The sequence below is a fragment of the Rutilus rutilus genome (genome assembly GCF_951802725.1).
Source record: "Rutilus rutilus genome assembly, chromosome: 20".
NCBI lineage: Eukaryota > Metazoa > Chordata > Actinopteri > Cypriniformes > Leuciscidae > Rutilus > Rutilus rutilus.
Genome location: NC_140225.1, coordinates 8,333,381 through 8,352,567, shown reverse-complemented (window position 1 = coordinate 8,352,567; position 19,187 = coordinate 8,333,381). Strand labels below are relative to the sequence as shown.

At 39.6% G+C, this 19,187-nt stretch overlaps 1 protein-coding gene across 3 annotated transcripts; it reads left to right on the top strand.

Moving 5' to 3' along the window:
• The first annotated feature begins 1,243 nt into the window (after positions 1-1,243).
• On the top strand, positions 1,244-18,377 carry alms1 (ALMS1 centrosome and basal body associated protein). 3 transcript variants are annotated; one of them, XM_084390985.1, is made up of 19 exons: positions 1,245-1,305; positions 2,199-2,358; positions 2,871-2,988; positions 3,091-4,969; positions 6,993-7,152; positions 7,270-8,244; positions 8,347-8,465; positions 9,907-10,834; positions 10,920-11,039; positions 11,747-11,872; positions 12,351-13,246; positions 14,008-14,128; positions 14,257-14,463; positions 14,559-14,818; positions 16,845-17,004; positions 17,143-17,200; positions 17,377-17,433; positions 17,818-17,917; positions 18,051-18,377. In XM_084390985.1, the coding sequence occupies exons 1-19, from the start codon at positions 1,279-1,281 to the stop codon at positions 18,093-18,095; spliced, it is 6,516 nt and encodes a 2,171-aa protein (XP_084247111.1). In that variant the 5' UTR covers positions 1,245-1,278; the 3' UTR covers positions 18,096-18,377. The 3 variants fall into 3 exon arrangements, with proteins under 3 accessions (XP_084247113.1, XP_084247111.1, XP_084247112.1); XM_084390987.1 differs by lacking the exon at positions 10,920-11,039 and having other exon boundaries at positions 1,244-1,305; XM_084390986.1 differs by lacking the exon at positions 17,377-17,433.
• The last annotated feature ends 810 nt before the right edge of the window (positions 18,378-19,187 follow it).

Genomic DNA, 19,187 nt, shown 5'->3' with positions numbered 1-19,187 from the left:
GAAATAATTGTGGCAAGAGTTTAGGGATGTGCCAAAAAAAGAAAACAAGGAGAACACCTTGAGGTCATTAATTGTATAAAAGTGAAAGCTGCTAGTAACTTTACCAATAAAGTCAAGCCTTCAGGTTTGGCATCTGGAACTCCCTGACATTTTTTTTTTTTTTTTGAAAGAGAGAAGACAACAAAATAAGAGGTAACAACTTTCTACAACAATAATAAGTACAATATGAGTTTATCTGCTGGTTTGTTTGAGGGACCCCCAAGGGAAACAGCAGGATTTTTCACTAAATACACATTTGACACTTGAACCTTGCACGTTTGTGTTGTTAAGACTTGAACCTTTGAATCACAAATAGGTTTTAGTGCAACTAAAAATGATATCTCTAAACCTGTCAAAAAAGTGATTTCAAATTGGTGACCAAATGTTTTAAATCCTAAGTAGCCTAATACAAAAAGAAATGCTTTCCTGGCTTCAACTGTTTTGGATTTACATTATTTATTTATTTACTGCCATATGTCCTCTCCAAAACTAAATTTGCCTGTGTAACAACAATGGCGTTTGGTCAACAAAACATTTATTAGGTAAAATAATCAGCAAAATGTGATTTTGGTTATTATTATTTTAAACTATTTCCCAGCTTACTAGTTTGTTCTCTAGGCACTACAATAATTACAGGACATTAAACACCTTTAGTTAAAATTGTTTAGTTTGTTTGCTGGATTTTAAAAATTGGCCACTTAGGCCTATTTTTCTCTAATATAGCCTATCTATGCAATTTTCTGAATCTGCAGCAGATCAAGATGATGAAAACGGTTGTAAAGTACAGTTAAATAACGTTTACACCATTCATGCCTTGTATTTCAGTTCTATGTCAAGATAAAAAGACAAAATACTCTTGTACAATGTAAAGTATAAATAAAGCTTAGCACTTTTTGTACTCTCACTTCCCGCGCAAAGCCGCGGGCATTTCTTTTTGCCATAGCAACAGCGTCATTTCGCCTCGCTACTGTCTGATCTTATGTTGTCTATTCAGCTAAACCGTGTGTGGCTATGGGGTTCTTGTGTTTAACATCATATTTTCGAGATAACTAAATTCGCTTAAGAAGCTAGCAAGTTATTAGCCGATGACTACACAGTAGATTTTGCTACTGGAACCGTTTTATATCCTGTTAAACATTATAATCTGGTTGTATTTTATTGGTTTCACGGTCAATTCAAACTCTTGCAAGTGCGCATGCGCGCTAACGTCTGCGTCAGTGCGTCCGTCACAACCACAACATGGATTTAGAGGAGGATGCTGCAAATGTAAGTGTATGGAAATTGCTGTCAAGTAGTAAAACTAGAAATATGGTTGAAATATTTTTTTTTCTGGAATATGTCGATATCATTTCTGCATGATAGATCTTAACTCGCTAATCGAGACAACCTTGTAAGTTAGCTAGTAACACTGCATGGCAACAAGTGAGCTGTGCTCAGTCATCGCTAATGACTGTCCAGTGACTTGCTGGCACTCAACGTATTATTATTTATTTATTTAGTCAACATTCAACTCAAGGCGCAAGAACAGACTTGGATGAACGTGGAAAGCGTTGTAGTCATCGGCTAATAACTTGCTAGCTTCTTCAGGCTAAATAGTGGATAGCAGACACAGCATCACAAAAACAAGAGTTTCTAGTAGTGTAAATCACTCTAACTTACTCCACTTAAATGATAAAGAATAATAAATAGTAAACTCTGCCATATGTATTTGATGGCCGAAGTAATCACACACAGGAACTTGCATAGATAATTGTGTGTATATTCCTGACACAGTGTGATAATCCAAGGTAGACAAGAAATTATGAGAAATGTAATTGTATTAGTAATAAACAAATTTGAATAACGAAGAGGTAATTAGAGTACTATAAATTAGAGTCTCATAATAATTATGTAGAAATACAATAAAAACATAAATCAGATTAATGACGAAATTCAACTACCTGCTGTAGTCCATAAGAACATGAAATGTACTAAGCTAACAAAATATAACGATTAGCTGATAATAAATGTATGGAAAAGTAATCATAAAAGATACAAGGTAAACAGTGAATATATGGATATAGAAATGTGAAACCAATGAAATAGATTGGAAATAAAAAATATACAATCTTGAATACACTAATTCCTTTTAATAGATAGGTATGTTTTTAACTTTACAGGCCCCTGCAGAGACTCCCTGCCAGCAGCATGGACAAAATGTGCATGGTTCAGAGGCTGACAGACCATACACAGATCCTGGCAATCATGGAAGACCATTTATTAACACTCAGGACTTAAGTGTGCAGCCACTGATAGACAGATCTGAGACTTTACAACTAGGTACAGAGAGCAGGTGTATTTATACAGTGGGCTCCAGAGATCTGAGATTCAATCTAATTTAAACCTGGGATTTTTGGATTTTGACATTTTCAGATATTGTGATCTCTGCTGCAAATAAGCAAATCTCTAGTCTTTGTACAGATGGTCAGATGTTCTTTTAATCAAGTTCAAGATGCATCAAATCAAATTATACTGGAGAACATGATCATCAGGGTTTCACACAAACTTGTATAGTCAAGCAGTTTGAGTGATACTGTAATTAAAGCAAAGGGCGAATAACCAAATACTAAGACATTCTTGTAACGTTTTCAGATATTCTTTTCACTCAGATGCTGACAAATTTGTCATGTTTTTTATTTATTCATTAATTTAAAAAAAGCATCTCAGACGTTTTTGAACCCCACTGTACATTACTTCGTGCCTTAGCGCAAGTTACCTACATACATATTTATTTTAAATGTACATAATGACGTATATAATCATTACATCAAATGATTTTCTTTTCCCCCCAGAGTTTCAGGATAGCCAGATGTCACCTGCACTTACCCTGCTTCCCTGCCTGGACAAATCTCACCTTCTTTCTGACTCTGTGTTTTTTCAGCATACAGATGCAGAATTTGTCCCTCTTCGGTACTGTTTGTTTAGTCATGTTCATGGTTTGGGCTTTTCTTTCTTTTTTTACCTTTTCGTATTTTTTACATAATATTTTCTTTATTGTATTTATGTACACAGGGGATTTCCTGACCTCTCAGTTGTCTCTGACAGATGTCCCAGGATTTCACATGTAGTTGTAACTGATGCTTCTCACCTCCAACATACTATTTATGACCAGGATACGCTTTCCCAGCATCCTTTGGAGGTACCAGCGTCCATGTCAGAGGGTGAAAAAAGCTGCTGTTCACTTTCCCAGCACAGCTTGTCACCTGGAGACCATTGCAAAGGACTTGAGGATCAAGGGGGTGTTTCATATGTTGCTGTGGACAAAATCAGCAGATATATGGAAGGAGAGGAGCAGACCTCTGCTCAGCAGCTTAGTGAGGGAATGTCTGCTCAGCTCCTATTAGAGGACAGGGAAGAGGATGTTATTGTGGCTGTTAGCAGCAGTAGTGCTGTTTCCTCTGCTTTAAATACCCAAAACATAGACAAAAGCCAGTTGAATCCTTCCATGAACCTCCAAACAGGCCGAGAGCAGCCACAAGGAGGTTCACTGTCATCACCATCTTCATTTCAGAAGGCTGCAGGTTCAGTTGTTGGCCCAGATGTGTCAAATATTACTTTTCGTGAGTCACAGATGCACCCATACCAAGCAACTGACCATCTCCATGATCAGCTTCTGTTTGCAGGACAAACAGGCTCAATCTCTGCACCAGCAAGTATGCATCATAGTGGGAACAAAAGTGGACTATGTGTCACACCAGCTGATGAAGGTGTGATGCATGTACCAGGTCTGCAGAGAGCGCTTTGGAGCTCCGGTCATCTAACAGCGACAGATGGATCATTTTTGAGCTCGCAGCCTGTGTCTCAGTCCACACCTGCAGTACTTCTCATGAGACCCCCACCAGCATTGACCAAACTCTCACTCATACACTCCAAACAAGAGGCTGTTACCTTTGTGGCTGCATCAGCCCAAAACAGTCACTCCAAAACTGGCTTATTAACATCATTGGACCTAAGTGATCAACATTCTTCTCCCATCTACTCTGAAACAACAGCTACAGCCTTTGGTGGACCTTCAGAGACTGCACAAATGATGTCACGTGTCCATCCTGTCTCAAATGAACAAGTCTCTCTTCCGGTTTTAAATCCACCGGCCTCTGATACACTTCACTCCGGCGCTCAGCCCTTTTACTCTGGTACTCTTGGGAGAGTACAGTCTCTTCCCAGTCTGAGCTACTTACAAAAAGTAGATGCCTGGAAAGCCAATCAAAGTTCTAGCAGGTCGTTTTATGATAATTTGGACCTACAGGGGTTTGATGGTGTGTTTCCCAAGAAAAAAGCACAGGATGCAGTGTCTGAGGCACTTATGCACATGCTTTCTCGAGACGCGCGTCAGGCATTTTGTGCTAATGTTAGCTCCCAGGTGACTCAGCCACTGTCCTCCTCTCATTCTGGAAGTGGCTCACCCCGTCGGGTGGATGTAGTTGGGGCGGGTGCATGTAGAGGACAAGCATCTGAGTCACCTGTCAATCGCTCACATTCCCACTCCTCCCTGAGCTCTGTGGTAACCTCTATTCAGAGAGACACTGGCACACTCAGTCAGCGAGTTCCAGCGGCACAATCTGATGACATCGTTCCAGCCACCAGATCATTGGACAGTCGGCCATCATTACTTTCAGGTGGAAGTTCAGGTCCTCAAATGGACAAAAGCTCCATCAAGATGTCTCCTCTCGTCAGTCTTGGTCGCTTCAGTGATGTATCATCAAGCCTCAACAGGAGCAGCACTCTCTCCAGCTCTCAAGGCAGTTGCCATGGCGAGCAGAGTATGCGGGCTTCAGTGGGTGCTGCTTCTTCTGTAATGAGTCTTGAGGTAGATAATTATGCACCCTACTGGACCTCCAGACCTGCGTCTCCTCCTCACGCTAAGGAGCTCAACATTGAAGACAGAATCCCTGTAAGTTCACATAGTGCTGTAAAAGAACTAGTAGGATGTACTTAAAGCAAATTTTAATTCTTTTTCTATTCTATTTTATAAATCGATCTTGTTTTAATTTTAATTTATACATGCATTACAATACAGAGGAAATTATCTGTTGCTACTTCTGTTACGTTGTGACTTTAAAGTCTGCATGAAATCAAAATGTATCTTATTTTTTAATGTGGATTTCTGTTCTTATAAAGCATGGTTCCTCGGTGCACGTTATTCAAGAGAGAATATGTATAATTGTCGTTATATAGGCCTCGTTTACACTGCAGGTCTTGATGCCCAATTCTGATTTGTTGCCTATATCCGATTTTTTTGACTGTCTGTTTACACGTTATTTAAATTGTGACCCATATCCGATTCATGTGTTTACACTTGCCATAGGCTACTATCTGAAACATATCGCGCATGCTTAAAGGGTTAAATTCTCTTGCACAAATGGACGAACACAAAATATGTTTCATGCTCTGCGATACGCAAAGTTGCCAAACACCACTTTTGAATAAGAAACAATGTCTATAAAACTCGTTAAAACTCCATGAATCACAAGCGTATCGGTGAAAACACTCATTAAAACAACATACACACCCGAACTTGACTGCACATCACATTTGACATTATTGATACTGCTTTCATTCGTAATGCAACGGACCGATCTACGGCACATAAATTAAGGGCTGTTCACTGCAATAAAGAGCCTGCACAGCAACAAGAAATAGAAATGAACACAAAAAAACTGCCTGTAGCCTGTATACTTACACAACACTGACAGTGGAGTTGAGCAGCTATGGACAATTTTCTTTTTCTTTTTTGAGCGGCTGCGGACAAATTCTTTCTATGCACACACAATATTACATTACAATCTGCGCGTATGTTTTAAAAATATAATTGAACATGTAAATAGTCCTAGCACTTTTTACATTTAAATAGCCCACTTAAAGTGTTTATTACAAATACATTTCTAATTGCTTAAAATTAATAAATGTAAATTAACAAAAATTTTCGTTAAATTTACAATCATGTGAAAACACTTCATGTGCCCCTCTCCACATTCCTCTCCTACGATGACACGTTTCGTCGGGCCATCCGTCCCTTTGCAGATGTGCGTCAGGGTTTCTCTCGTCATTAATCCGCAGAGACGTCGCCTAATGCCTCAGAAAATCCGATCTGCCTGTTTACATGACAGTCGCATTGGCACATATCCGATTTATATCCACATATGAATGAGGCCTGAAACCGATCTGGAAATATCCGAATGCATGCGTCTTTTTCCTGTTTACACATAGAACACATCCGATCTGTGTCACATGTGAGCAAAAAATCGGAATTGGGTCACATTTCACTGGCAGTGTAAACGGGGCCATATAATTACCTTTTGATTGCTTAGGCTTTCCATCAACTGGGCTGTTGGTTAATGTCAATTTATAGCCAAATAGTTATTCAGATATTATTTTTAGGCTGCTGTTTGTAACAGCATTTCTAAAATCTTGCCAGTAGCCAATGCAATGCAATTTAATTAAAGTTGAGTTGTCCACCATTTACTGCAAACTCACATTCAGGTCTCTAATCTGGTATGGAATGCCCTACTTTCCATGATCACATAGATACAATCAAATGCCATACATTATGGTAGTAAAATGTTGAGTTTAAATATGACATATTTAGTTTTCAGTTATGCTCAAGTAGGAGGAACAATGAGGGCAGCTTGTCTCAACCTTTTTAACTCTTGAGGCCCTTATTGTCAAAGTCAATATTCAACAGGCCCCCATATGAATGAAAATTAGCCTTCCTCATATATCCAGGTTTCCTGTTTTTTTGAAGGGGTGAATTAAAATAAGAAATATCTTGATTTTTAGCTGTTTTATTTTAATGCTTGTTTTGTCTAATTTCAAATAGTTTGAAGTCATCTTTAGGCCCCCTTTTTTGTCATTTGTTTATCTACCCTTATAGACAAACCTTTTAAAGTTATGGTTCTGTTTTTATATTTCTATAGTTGTACCTCCTAAATTTGGGCATCGACCAATCACCTTCAACAATTCTAAATCCATTTACTCGACGAGGACCAATCAGAGAGCCTGAATTCTCTCCTACTGACTTATGTACCATCAAAGGCTCCATAGGAACACCAACTAAAAGCACACAGCCATCTGAAGGTGAGCCAAAGACATCTGACATCTTGTTCACTGTGAAAGTTTGATATTGGTTTTATTTGCATTCTGTTGCTGGACATATTTGGTTATAAAGCCGTATGTTTGTTTTCTATGTGTAAGTTGACAGTCTTCAGAAGGAGACATTCTCCGGTTCTAGTCAGCTGTCAGCTGACTCCAGTGCTTCGGTCACACACCGCTTATCAGTGCATGAGCAAAGCCAGCCAGCCAGTGACAGAAGTGTAAAGATGATATTCAACCAGGCGGATACTCAATCACTTCATTCAACATCACATCCTTCATCAAGCCTACAACAATCTGATATTCTACAAAGTGAAGGAAGCTTTGGCCTCCCAATCCAGCTCAGCCCAGAATCTGTGCCGCCTCCAGATCCCAGAGAAATGGTAAAAGAGGGTGATGACTCTTTTGTGGGCTCTGGCACACTGCATGAAATCAGGCGTTTGCTGGGCCGTGCAGAAAGCCTGGTTTCTGGACGATCCTCTCTGTCTTCCTCCCCTGCTTCACACCGTCTCTCAGAGAGTGACACGTCCCTTGTTTCGATAGGACGAAACACTCGAGGTTATCACGATGACACATCTCTGTCGGCTGGTGGGAACCTTTCTCTGCTGCTAACTCGATCTTCATCAGATTCGGCTTTAAAAGGAAGCTTGTCGTCCTCCCAGGGGCCACAACAGACAGACCACACAACTATAGAACCTGCTGCCCTCTCTTTGAGCAGAGAAGAAAGTTTGAAGTCACGTGACCTCTGTGTGACCCCAAGGCGGGCTGAGCCTGAGGGCTGCAGTGCTGCTGACCCAGACAAGGCAAAGCCACCTACAGCCACATCTGTCATGCAGATAAATGTCCCATCGATACCAGGGAACCTTCAGCAGAACCAGGACAAGACTGAAGATGCTGGGATTGGCTCCTCTGAGAATAGTTCGTCTCATGTCTCAGCTGAGGTTGGAAGTTTGAGCGACAGTTGCAGCGAGAGTTCATTGGCTGCCAGAGTTGCCAAGCTCCTTCAGAATGAGTCACCTGTTTCTATGGTTACAAGCCGGCCAAGCACCGCTGACCCAGAAGATAGCCGTGCCCGAGGTAATCAATGTGTTGTATAGTCATTTACATGTTTTGTCACCTCCAGTGGTGCTTTTCTTAAGTTGTCACTGGTTTGACATTGTGAAAATGTCTGTTTTCTAGATTGGATCCTGATGAAGGTTTCTGGCCGCCGATGTGAAAGTTTAGAACTAAATGCAGAGGACAGGGAGAGAATTGAAGACATCAAAAGAGAGCTTCTACTAAACACCAAATACACCAAGGTAACATTCATACAACAACACAGTACACAGAAAGGTCTGCCGATTTTATTTCTGTGAATGTCAGCATTGGTTGACTTGCTGTTGTAGTCAGATCTGTCAGATAAATAAAATAACTAAGTAAATAAAAGAGATTGTGGTTATTTAATTGTTTATGCTCAGTTTCTCTATTTTTTGCACCATAAACCACTTAAAGTTTACCTTTAAAAACACTAAGAAACTATTTAATAATACCTTTAAATGTAATCTTTAGCAAATCTCAAAATATCAATTTTTCATACTGGTGCCTAAATTCACTTGAAGTATTTAAAGGCGCAATGTGTAATATTTCTGAGGATCTATTGACAGAAATGCAATATAAGATCCATAACTATGTTTTCAGTGGTGTATAAAGACCTTAATTAATGAACCGTTATGTTTTTATTACCTTAGAATGAGTCATTTATATCTACATAACCGCGGGCACTCCCCTTCTATGAAGGTCGACATATTGTGACGTCATGTTTCTACCGTAGCCATACAGAGCGCGTTTCATCACTAACTTGAATGAGAAGCAGCAGAATTTCGGGAAAATGAATGACCACAGTTATTGTTTAGGACAGGGATGGGCAACTTCGGTCCTGGAGAGCCACTGTCCTACAGTTTAGCTTCAACCCTAATCAAACACACCTGAACAAGCTAATCAAGGTCCTCAGGATTACTAGAAAATTACAGGCAGGTGATTTTTTCAGGGTTGGAGCTAAACTCTGTAGGACAGTGGCCCTCCAGGACCGACGGAGGGTAAATCTGCTTCGAAGAAGAGAAAGTATGATCATACTTCCCCCTCTCCCTCTTCCATAACATGTGGTTTTACTGAATAATTAAGTAAATATAATTTAATATAAAATATAATATAAAGAAATCTCATTGCTTGACTTGCTACTCTCTGCTGACTCAGACTTAGACGACGACATCTTTTATCCTACGTCGGCCACCGTAGCTTCTCCTTCGAGTTTGCAAAGGGAGGGATAGGCCGTGAGTGACTGGCTGTTTGCAATTCTCAAACCTCACCACTAGATGCCGCTAAAAATTATACACTGCACCTTTAAAACGATTGTAGTTTTTTTAACTAGTTTGGACAAAAAAAAAATATATATATATATATATTTTTTTTATAAATATTGGCCACTTATCATAATTCATATTATGGCTGATAATCATCAGCCAGAAGTTTTTATTTGATTTAATTTGATTCTGAAATAATATGAGTTTTGTTTCTGGTGCGGCAGACTGCATTGTGAACAGTCCTGATAGAGAGTGTTTAAGGTAAAGCTGTTGTTTGCTCTCACGCTTGCAGTGTTTCTTCTGACTCTCCCACTCAACACTATCTTCTTCCCACAGTCCTCCCCAACCCTAGATCTCATAATAACACATCTTTGTTTCATTCTTTTGCTTTGTTTCTCAGTGGAGCTCAGATTCTGAGGGCAGTGCTCAGTCGAGTGTTGGTCCTGGATATCAGCTGACGAAGGACTTTGTTGGACTGCGTAACATGGAGAATCATATCTCAGATCAGCTGCAGAAAGACACAGACACAGTTCCAATTTATACGCCTTTACAACAAGATCCAGAAGCCAAAGTTCCCCAGAGAGAAGGGCTTACCCCTCAGCCTTTTACTTCTATTACTATTGCAACCAATCGCCGTACTCCATCTCCACTGCCAAATTGCCCTATCACAGGTACTGCAGAATTGGATAGTGTTGTTCCCGAGCATGAGATGTTAGAGCGAGAGATCCACCACAGAGGAGCAGATGCCAAATTGGGAACCCAACTGAGACATCAGCCAGTCATTAAACCTTACATATCTGACAGCAAAAAAGAGACAGAGAGAGAAGGACAACATAGAGAAGAGAAGGAAAGAGAAGAAATGACTGATGACAAAGAGAATGCTGTTACGAATGATTCCAAGAGTGTTCAGAAAATGCCTCAAATGGATTATCCTGTCACGGGCAATAACCAGCTATTATCCAGTGCTGCGTTGGTCTCAAACTCTGGCTATAAGTCCCACCACTCTTACATGCACGTGACTTTATCACCCAAACATCCATCCAGTCCTGTGAAATACCACTCAAGCAGACTATACAGTCAAAACACCAGTAAAGATGTCCCACTTCAAAGACATTCACTTATGGTGTCAAGCATGACTGATGAACATCTGCAGTCCATCCCCCGAATCTCAACATCAAATCATGCCAGTTCCTACGAACATAGAGAGCCGGTTCAAGGCCAGAATGCAGGAACAGTCAGTGTACACTTACAGGCCAGATACCCACAAAACTTTGTTCCCTCTCAAAGGCTGGCTGGGACATCCAGAACTCTCTCTGTCCAAGCGGCAGGTAAGACAGGATTGATATAAGCTTTTTAACTCATTTTGGTAAATTAATCAGTTGATTTGTTTTTCCCTATGTACACTTCCTGTAGCTGTCCCTGCACTATTGCCATACAAACCTCATGGCAGCTCCGAGCTGTTCTATGTCCCGCAGGCAGAACCAGAGCTTTCTCCTGGTCGCTCTGATACAACTGTAGAAAGCTCTCACGCAGGTATATCACAGAGAACTGTACTCTGATTTTTAGTAGTTTTAGTTTTAGTTAACAATTACAACACTGGTTAAATATGTTGGGTTTCTCCTATCTGCATAAACCCTGCCCTTTTCTTACAATCGACTGCAAGTTTGCATTCAGATCTGCCTCCATCCAATCATCAACCAATGGATAGAACCAATTTTTTTAACAATTTTTTCACTCGGATGCATGTCCCAATACGGAAGGAAAGATCTGACACTACTTTTGTTTTAAAACATGTTCTAGTTCAGATCTATCTATAAATAATGTAATTGTAAGGGAGAATGTAGAATGTTTTTGTTTTTTTACGTCAACTATATTTTCAAATAATTTTTTTAATTAAGATACAACATTATTTCATGGACCACTACAGGTTATTATAAATATCCACGCAACAGAGGCTATTACGTATTTTCCATACATTTTCCTATATATAACCTGCGATTGTGTATATTGATTGTTTGCTCCTCTACTGGCCCCTCCTCCCGAGTCTTGCAGATGGTTCATACTCTCACCCAGTCCTGCATTATTCATGGTCTTTGTCTATGAGAAAGGCAATCCAGCAACACAAGCCTCATTTGATCCACATGCCAAACCCTTCAGGGGCCCTCTGCTTCAGTGCTTTTTGAGTATCTGTCTGATCCAGCTCTCTCATGCTCTCTCCTTCTCTCTCGCTCCCTTTGCAGGTTCTGATGATGCTGTCCCTCCACACTTTCATATAGACGTTTTAGGCTCTAGAGAGATAGAAGACAACATAATTACACCAAAACACAAGGAAGGCATCTACAGTAAGAGGGCCAATATGAAAAGAGGTAAGATGCACATCAGTGTTTCTATTAGTTCTACAATATTTGCTGAATTTTAAAGAATAACTCACTCAAAGAATTTAAATTGTCATCATTTACTCATCCACATATGACATTCTTGTAATAGAAGATATTTTAGATAAGAATCTTTTTTCCTGTCATTGTCCAGTTCAGTTTAGTTCTCTTATAATGGTGCCAATGCAAGCAGATCAATAATATTGTTGAATATTAAGTGTCCCCAACTAAGCAAGCCAAAGGTGACAGTGGCAAGGAACCAAAACTCCATCAGGTGACAGAATGGAGAAAAAACCTTAGGAAAAACCCAGACAAAAGTCATATGGATTTAAAATGAAATGGTGAATAAATGATGACAGAATATTTAATGTTTGGGGTGAACTATTCCTTTAATTAAAAATTAACTGTGGACTGATGCTATTACATATAAGATATCAATGTACAGCATCTTTGTCTCTCCCGCTGTCAGTTTCAAGTGTGTCTGGAAATGGTCTTCCAGAACCAGTAGCCACTTTTGCTGACCAAAATGACAGGACTGCTCCTGAAGCTTCTTATGTCTGTAAGAAGAACATAGAGACTGTTAGTATAAATGAGCAGTATAAAGATGAGGAAGAAAATTTTGTCCCTCTTCACATGGAGGCAGACTACAGTACAGATGATGTGCATCTTCACAGCAGCTCCATGCAGGAGCCTAAATTGCCACTAGAACCACTCCATTTACCTTCTCAACCAATCAGAAAGTCCTACCGGGGGAACAAGAAAAGGCATGATAGAACACCTCAGGATACTAACATGGAGATTAGCACTTCTCTGGATCAGCTGTGGCGTCGCTTCAATGAAAAATGGAGCATGGATGAGACCCGACTCACCAATGACGGAGAGATGTCTCTGCTTGATAGATTGGAGCGTCTGTCTCGTCTCATTAACAACACCACTCCAACTCAGCAAACTATACTACAACCAGACGGCAGGAATGGAGACTATAACAGGAGAAGGGGTCGAGAGGATGAGACCACAGAGGGAGGAGAGCAGAGAGGAAGAGTCCAGTTAGAAGCAGCTCCACAACAAGCATGGCCTGAGCATGAAGAGAGTCAAGAGAGAGTGCATCGCTGTCCTGCCGAGAGAGATGAGTCTTCGAGTGTGTCCATGGAGACGAGCAGTAGTAGCATGTCCACCGTTGACACAGAGCGCCTGCTGCGAGCTTTTGGACCTCACCGGGTCACCAGTAAAGGACTGAAAACCAGTGACAGCTTGCTTAGACTTTTCAACTCCATCAATATGCAGAAGACAGGCCGAAGGAAACCCAGTACTAAACATGCTGCTGTCTCTGTTGCTACCAATGATGTGAGCACGGATAACTCCACAGTAAGCCTCTGCCTGATTACATTTTTCATACAGACTGTTAATTTTCTTTTTTTGTTCAAAGATAAGCAGCAAATTGAAAAGAAAGATGCTATTAGATATTTTATATTGTGTTGTATATTGTTAAAAACATCTCAGTATTTTTCAGCCTTTTGATCATATTAAATATTAATTAACATTTTTCTATACTCTTAGCTTTAAAAAAAAATTGCTTAAAAGGCTTATTTTATTCAAATTAAATAAATTTGTGTTATTTTATTGTGTTCCACAAACACATTGTAGCTCAGTGTAATGTAAAACAGTAAAAATTTGAGTAAAAAACAGAAGTAAAAATGACTAATATCACAGTACATAGTAGTAAACTATGAAGCGACTTTGATGTGTAGTGATGCGAATAATTGTTGAATAAGTGTTTTGAATCAGTTCATTCGAGTGGTCAATTTGAACTGATTCACAGAAATACACATTTTTATCATTTTCACTACATGTCCATCTTAGCACTCTCACAAGAGACTGGGAGAGGTTGTTAAACTATAATGACTATACAGAATGAATTGTAAACTATAAATGAATTGTAAGCACAATGGCTAAATAAAAATGTATAAAAAAATGCACAAATTTTATACTGCCAGAAAATTAAGCACAAATCTGTAACGGGTGTACAATATATTGGAAAACTCTTGTGTGAAATACATTAGGAACATTGACTCTTCATTCAAACATTCTTTCCTTATTATTTAGCTAATATTTTGTTGTTCCTCCAGGTCTCTGCTGACTCTTTGTCATCTTCAAGCATGTTTTCCCATCATTCTCAAAGAGGTGTCTCCCACAGCCTCAATTCCAAAAGGTCAAAGGTCAAACTGCTCAGCAAAGGTGTACAGGCAGGTCAGTCACACAACAACGGTCCACTTTTTAAACAAAGCAACCTGTGTAAATTAGACAGAGACTAAAAAATATGTAAAGACAAAGAGTAACAAAATATGTATTGTGGGATATTGTACGCTTTTTTGCAGGTGATTTGGAAATTGTGAAAAACGCCACGCGCAGACACACTCGGGATGTAGGAACCATCTTTCCCTCCCCAGGTGCTTTCAAAAATGTCCATTCACCAAACACGTTTGGCAGTGCCGTTCTCATCCCCACTGCTAAACCCACCCAAAGCCTGACAGCTCTAAAGAGAAACACTGGCAACAAGAGTGTCCGAACCCCTTACCCAAACGGTGCATATTGCATGTTCACAGATAAGGGCATTTTTCATCAACTGATCTGTTTTCTCCTTTTGTCTTACTGTTTTATATATCCCAATCTCTTAAAGGTGTGTCATGGTTTGTCTCAGCTGATGAGCTGAAGTGTGATGGTCGCAAGGAAAACCAGCCACAGAGTGAATCAGCGCCTTGCCTAACCCAAGCCTGGTTTGAGCCTTACAGTAAAATCCGACCCTGGAGAGAACCGACCAGAGAACCTCTGAGAGAGAGACAGAACCAACAAGAGCATGAGAGGCCAACAGAGTCTAGAACAGCTACCGAGACAGATAACAGCGACAAACCCTCAGCTCTTGTTCGCCTTTCACTACAGGTGACCAAAGTGTAGTTTTAAGCCCTGTTCACACCAAGGACAATAAAGGTTTAATAATCGTTTTAAAGGGATAGTTCACTTTGAAATTACATTTTGGTATGTTTTAGCTTACCTCAAGGGCATCCAAGATGTAGGTGTCTTTGTTTCCGCAGTAGTTTCAATTTTGATATTTTTAGGTCAAACCGTTCTTGTCTGTCAGTCATATAATGCAGGTCTATGGTCACTATCTCAAAGAGCATGCACAGAGAAGTCCAAATTAAACAATTTCCCATCGTAAGTACACATTGATGGCCTAAGACACGAAACGAGCGGTTTGTGTGAGAAAACGAACAGTATTTATATCGTTTTTACCTCTTGTACACAACCACGTCCAAGTGATCTGAGGGCGCGCGCGCTTCCTGGTGTGTGACGTGTGCGCGCGTTCTGGCTTAGTCTGCGCAAGCGCCGGAAGTGATCTCTCGTGCGTGTACGTCACTCATTGTTTACACAGAGATTTCGGAAGTGTTACCTTTCACTGTGAAGATCTAAACATATTTAGACGTACAGGAAATCGCAAGCGAAGACGATTTCGATATATCAACAGACAACGTTGAATTTTTTTCACAACCATATTTATTTGAAATATACCAGAACGTGCGCACACGTCACACACCAGGAAGCGCGCGCCCTCAGATCACTTGGACGTGGTTGTGTACAAGAGGTAAAAACGATATAAATACTGTTCGTTTTCTCACACAAACTGCTCGTTTTGTGTCTTAGAATATGCCATTAAAAAGATAATTCTCAATTGTTGTTAGTGTTAATAGTGTTAATACAATTAGCATTCAGATCATTATAAAATGCAAGCCAGAGTTTACATTTACATTTACATTTATTCATTTAGCTGACGCTTTTATCCAAAGCGACTTACAATTGCTATATATGTCAGAGGTCGCACGCCTCTGGAGCAACTAGGGGTTAAGTGTCTTGCTCAGGGACACATTGGTGTCTCACAGTGGATTCGAACCCGGGTCTCTCACACCAAAGGCATTTGTCTTATCCATTGCGCCACACCACCCCTAGAGTTAAAGGAATACCCCCCGTAATGTGTACTTACGATGGGGAATTGTTTAATTTGGACTTCTCTGTGCATGCTCTTTGAGGTAGTGACCATAGACCTGCATTATATGACTGACAGACAAGAACGGTTTGACCTAAAAATATCAAAATTGAAACTACTGCGGAAACAAGGACACCTACATCTTGGATGCCCTTGAGGTAAGCTAAAACATACCAAAATTTAATTTCAAAGTGAACTATCCCTTTAAGTCTTTGAGAATAGCAGTCCACACCACAACTATAACAGTAACAGCACAGAGAAACGGTATTCTTGCAATTACTTTTAGAACCATTTTTTTCAGCTGATGAACGATAAAAAAAACTAATTGCCAGTCAATCAGAATCCACCCGAATTTAATGAGCTTGAGCATTTAAAGCGGTACACGACATAACTAATTAGATATAATACGCAGAACATTATTGTACGCTGGTGTGGACGCTAAAATAGTTATCATTTTCTTCCATATTTTGCAACACTGACGTAAGCTGTTTTCTGTGAATGTGTAAGATTTGCCACATTAGCCGCTATATGTAAATAACTAGAAGAATAACAAGTGCTGTAAACAGTAAAACTATTTGTGCTAAAAACCAGTGTGTTTATGATTATTATAAAATGAAATGATAAATACCAGTTTACAATATCAATCAGCATAATAAACTGTTTTTGTACAGACATTTTCATAACTGGAAGCAACTCACACCGGAGGCCTTGGTCATTTAAGTTACTTATGGTAACACTCGCTCGTACATTAAAAATAAGGTGGATAGGTGTCATTATAGTTATCATTCTTTGTGTAAACGGGCCTTTACTCTGATTTGGAGCTAGTGTTCATTTTGGACCCTGGCTGTGTGGTTTTAGAGAGTACATGGATGTTGATTGTCAAATTAAGCATAACATTAAACATTTGCATTGATGGTTTTCCTACAGGAAGCTCTGGCGCTCCATCGGCCGGAGTTTGTGTCTCGCTCACGGGAGCGAATGAAGCGTTTGGGGTTGCTGGTTGAGGAGAGGAGGTTACAGGCAGGCTTCAGCAGAGAGAGAGAAGAGCTCTTCAACTGCCCTGGACCATCACGTCCACTCAGACCAGGTGACCGAATACCCTAATATTATTTAGATATTACTTTGGTAAGATTACTGACTACTTAGTAGTCAGCTCAGTATATATTTTACAAGCTTGGTACAGCTTGCAATCAAGATGTGAGCTAAAACATGCCTCTTTCACCAGCGCCAGTACCTTGTAAACGAGTCGTTCCAAGAAGAGAGATGGTCCAACGATCCAGAGAGTAAGTATACATTATCACCAAGACTATTTTCAAACCATCTGGATAGCTTATGCGGTGGTAACAGACAGAGCACATATTACCTAAACATGCAAATGTGGGTAATTTAACTGATTTAAACAGGATCCCATTACTTTGTTTTATTTGCAAGTTGTCTTGTGCCTTCTACATGCTTTCAGTTGGGTAGAGAGGAAATCACACAGTCAGAGAATAGACAGGACAGACAGATTCATGAGGTAATAATGTGTGTGTGTGTTTGTGTGTACCTACTTAACCATGATTTGTACCCTGGCCATCTTACTTTTGGGGATGTTCCTATTTGTAAAAAACAGTATAAAAATAAAGTTTTTTTAAAATGGTAAAGAAAGTTTTCGGTTAGGGTGTAGGTTAGGTTACCGTATTTATAAATAGCTGTATATAAAAACATTTGAATGTTCCCCTATTGTGTGTGTTGAGTGTGGGTGGGGGAATACCTGATGTGATTCAACTTCAAGTTAGGCCCAGTCCGAGGCATGTGTACCCCACCTGCAGTCTAGTTCAACATTTTATGTGGATTTTATTGACTTTGACGTTCCGGTAATTATGCATTTTAATTGTCAAATAAATGTGTATTCCTTCAGGAAATACGCTCAACTTCCTGAGGTCCAGAAGAGAAAGGAGGAGGAAAGGAGACTGATGGAGTACCGCTCCTACCGCCTCAACGCTCAACTCTTTAACAAGGTATACCGGCTGTTCTGGGCTAGCAGTTATACACAATAGGCCAGTTTTTAAATCAATGTTATTTCAAGAATTTCAGGAATACACATGACTGGTTTGATTAACAATTCAAATGCATTGCATCTTTCTTCTGCAGAAAGTCACCAATCGTGTGTTGGGAAAGAGAGCACCCTGGCAGTGAGGTCAACTAAAATAAACTCAATTTCAAAAGCCTTACTGTTCCATTAATGTCACAGGTTTTTTTATTTGATAATAATATAATACATTTTTTAATAATGGTTGTGTGCATTCTGATTTTAGGTATAAGATTTTATTTAAAACAGTTGTAAATGTGTATTATTTATGGCGTTGCAGTGTTCGATTGTTTGATTATGACTATATTATTATTGCAACATTCATTTTTTATTATATCTCTTGTTTTAGTCATACTTTTGATGAAGCAAATAAACAGCTATTTGTAAGAGCTTTTGTGTGTGCTTTTTATGTGGCTCATCAACAACAAAAAAAAGCTTGTTTTCAGTTTCTGATTAGAGTTATGCATATAACATTCAAAAAGAGAATGAGGCCACAATATAATGGTTCACTACAATGTTCACTACAAAAAGATAATGATAATGTCTTTTTAAAAAGTAGTTAATTGCAATATGAACTACATGTACAGTACATTATTGTACTGTAGATATCTAATGCTATATGGAGGGCTGCATTGTTATTGTTATCAACGCTGAGCTTTTTTCATATTTCAGTTTACAAATGTTTGATACAACATTCAAAAGTTTTGTTTTGCATTTTCGTTTTAGCTAATATTAATTATTTTGAAAGATTATTAAAGATTTTATGGAAAAGAAAAACCTTTCATGTTTGGACCGTGTGGATAATGTGACGTGTTAAGGCGGACATACACTCTGCGATTTTCGTCCGATTTTGAGCCGAATTCTGACTCGTGCGACTCTTTCGGGTCGGGCCGATTTTCAGCTTTGTCGTGCGTCGTTTGTCGTGCAGTGTACAGGGGTAAACGAGAGGCGATTGACCTCTTCCGACCGGCAATCGGATGGTCGGATGAATTTCTGGCATGTCAGAAATGTTGGTCGCTCCTCGTGACTATATCATACAGTTGAAGAAGCAAAGCTACGAACCGATTGCCCTCAACAGTGTTTTTTTCCCCTCACTGCGCCTGCGCGAAAACAGATATGTAGCAAAAAAAAAAAAAAAAAACGCAAAGAGGGAGATCTTTAAGTTCTGTAGTTCAAGCTACAAATTACTGTTGCTTACT

Bases quoted from the DNA above. Each gene is read 5' to 3' on its own strand.
- alms1 (XM_084390985.1), top strand. From the start codon at position 1,279: ATGGATTTAGAGGAGGATGCTGCAAAT. The intron at 17,005-17,142 runs GTGACCGAATAC...CTCTTTCACCAG, and splicing joins ATCACGTCCACTCAGACCAG to CGCCAGTACCTTGTAAACGA. The intron at 17,434-17,817 runs GTAATAATGTGT...GTATTCCTTCAG, and splicing joins AGGACAGACAGATTCATGAG to GAAATACGCTCAACTTCCTG.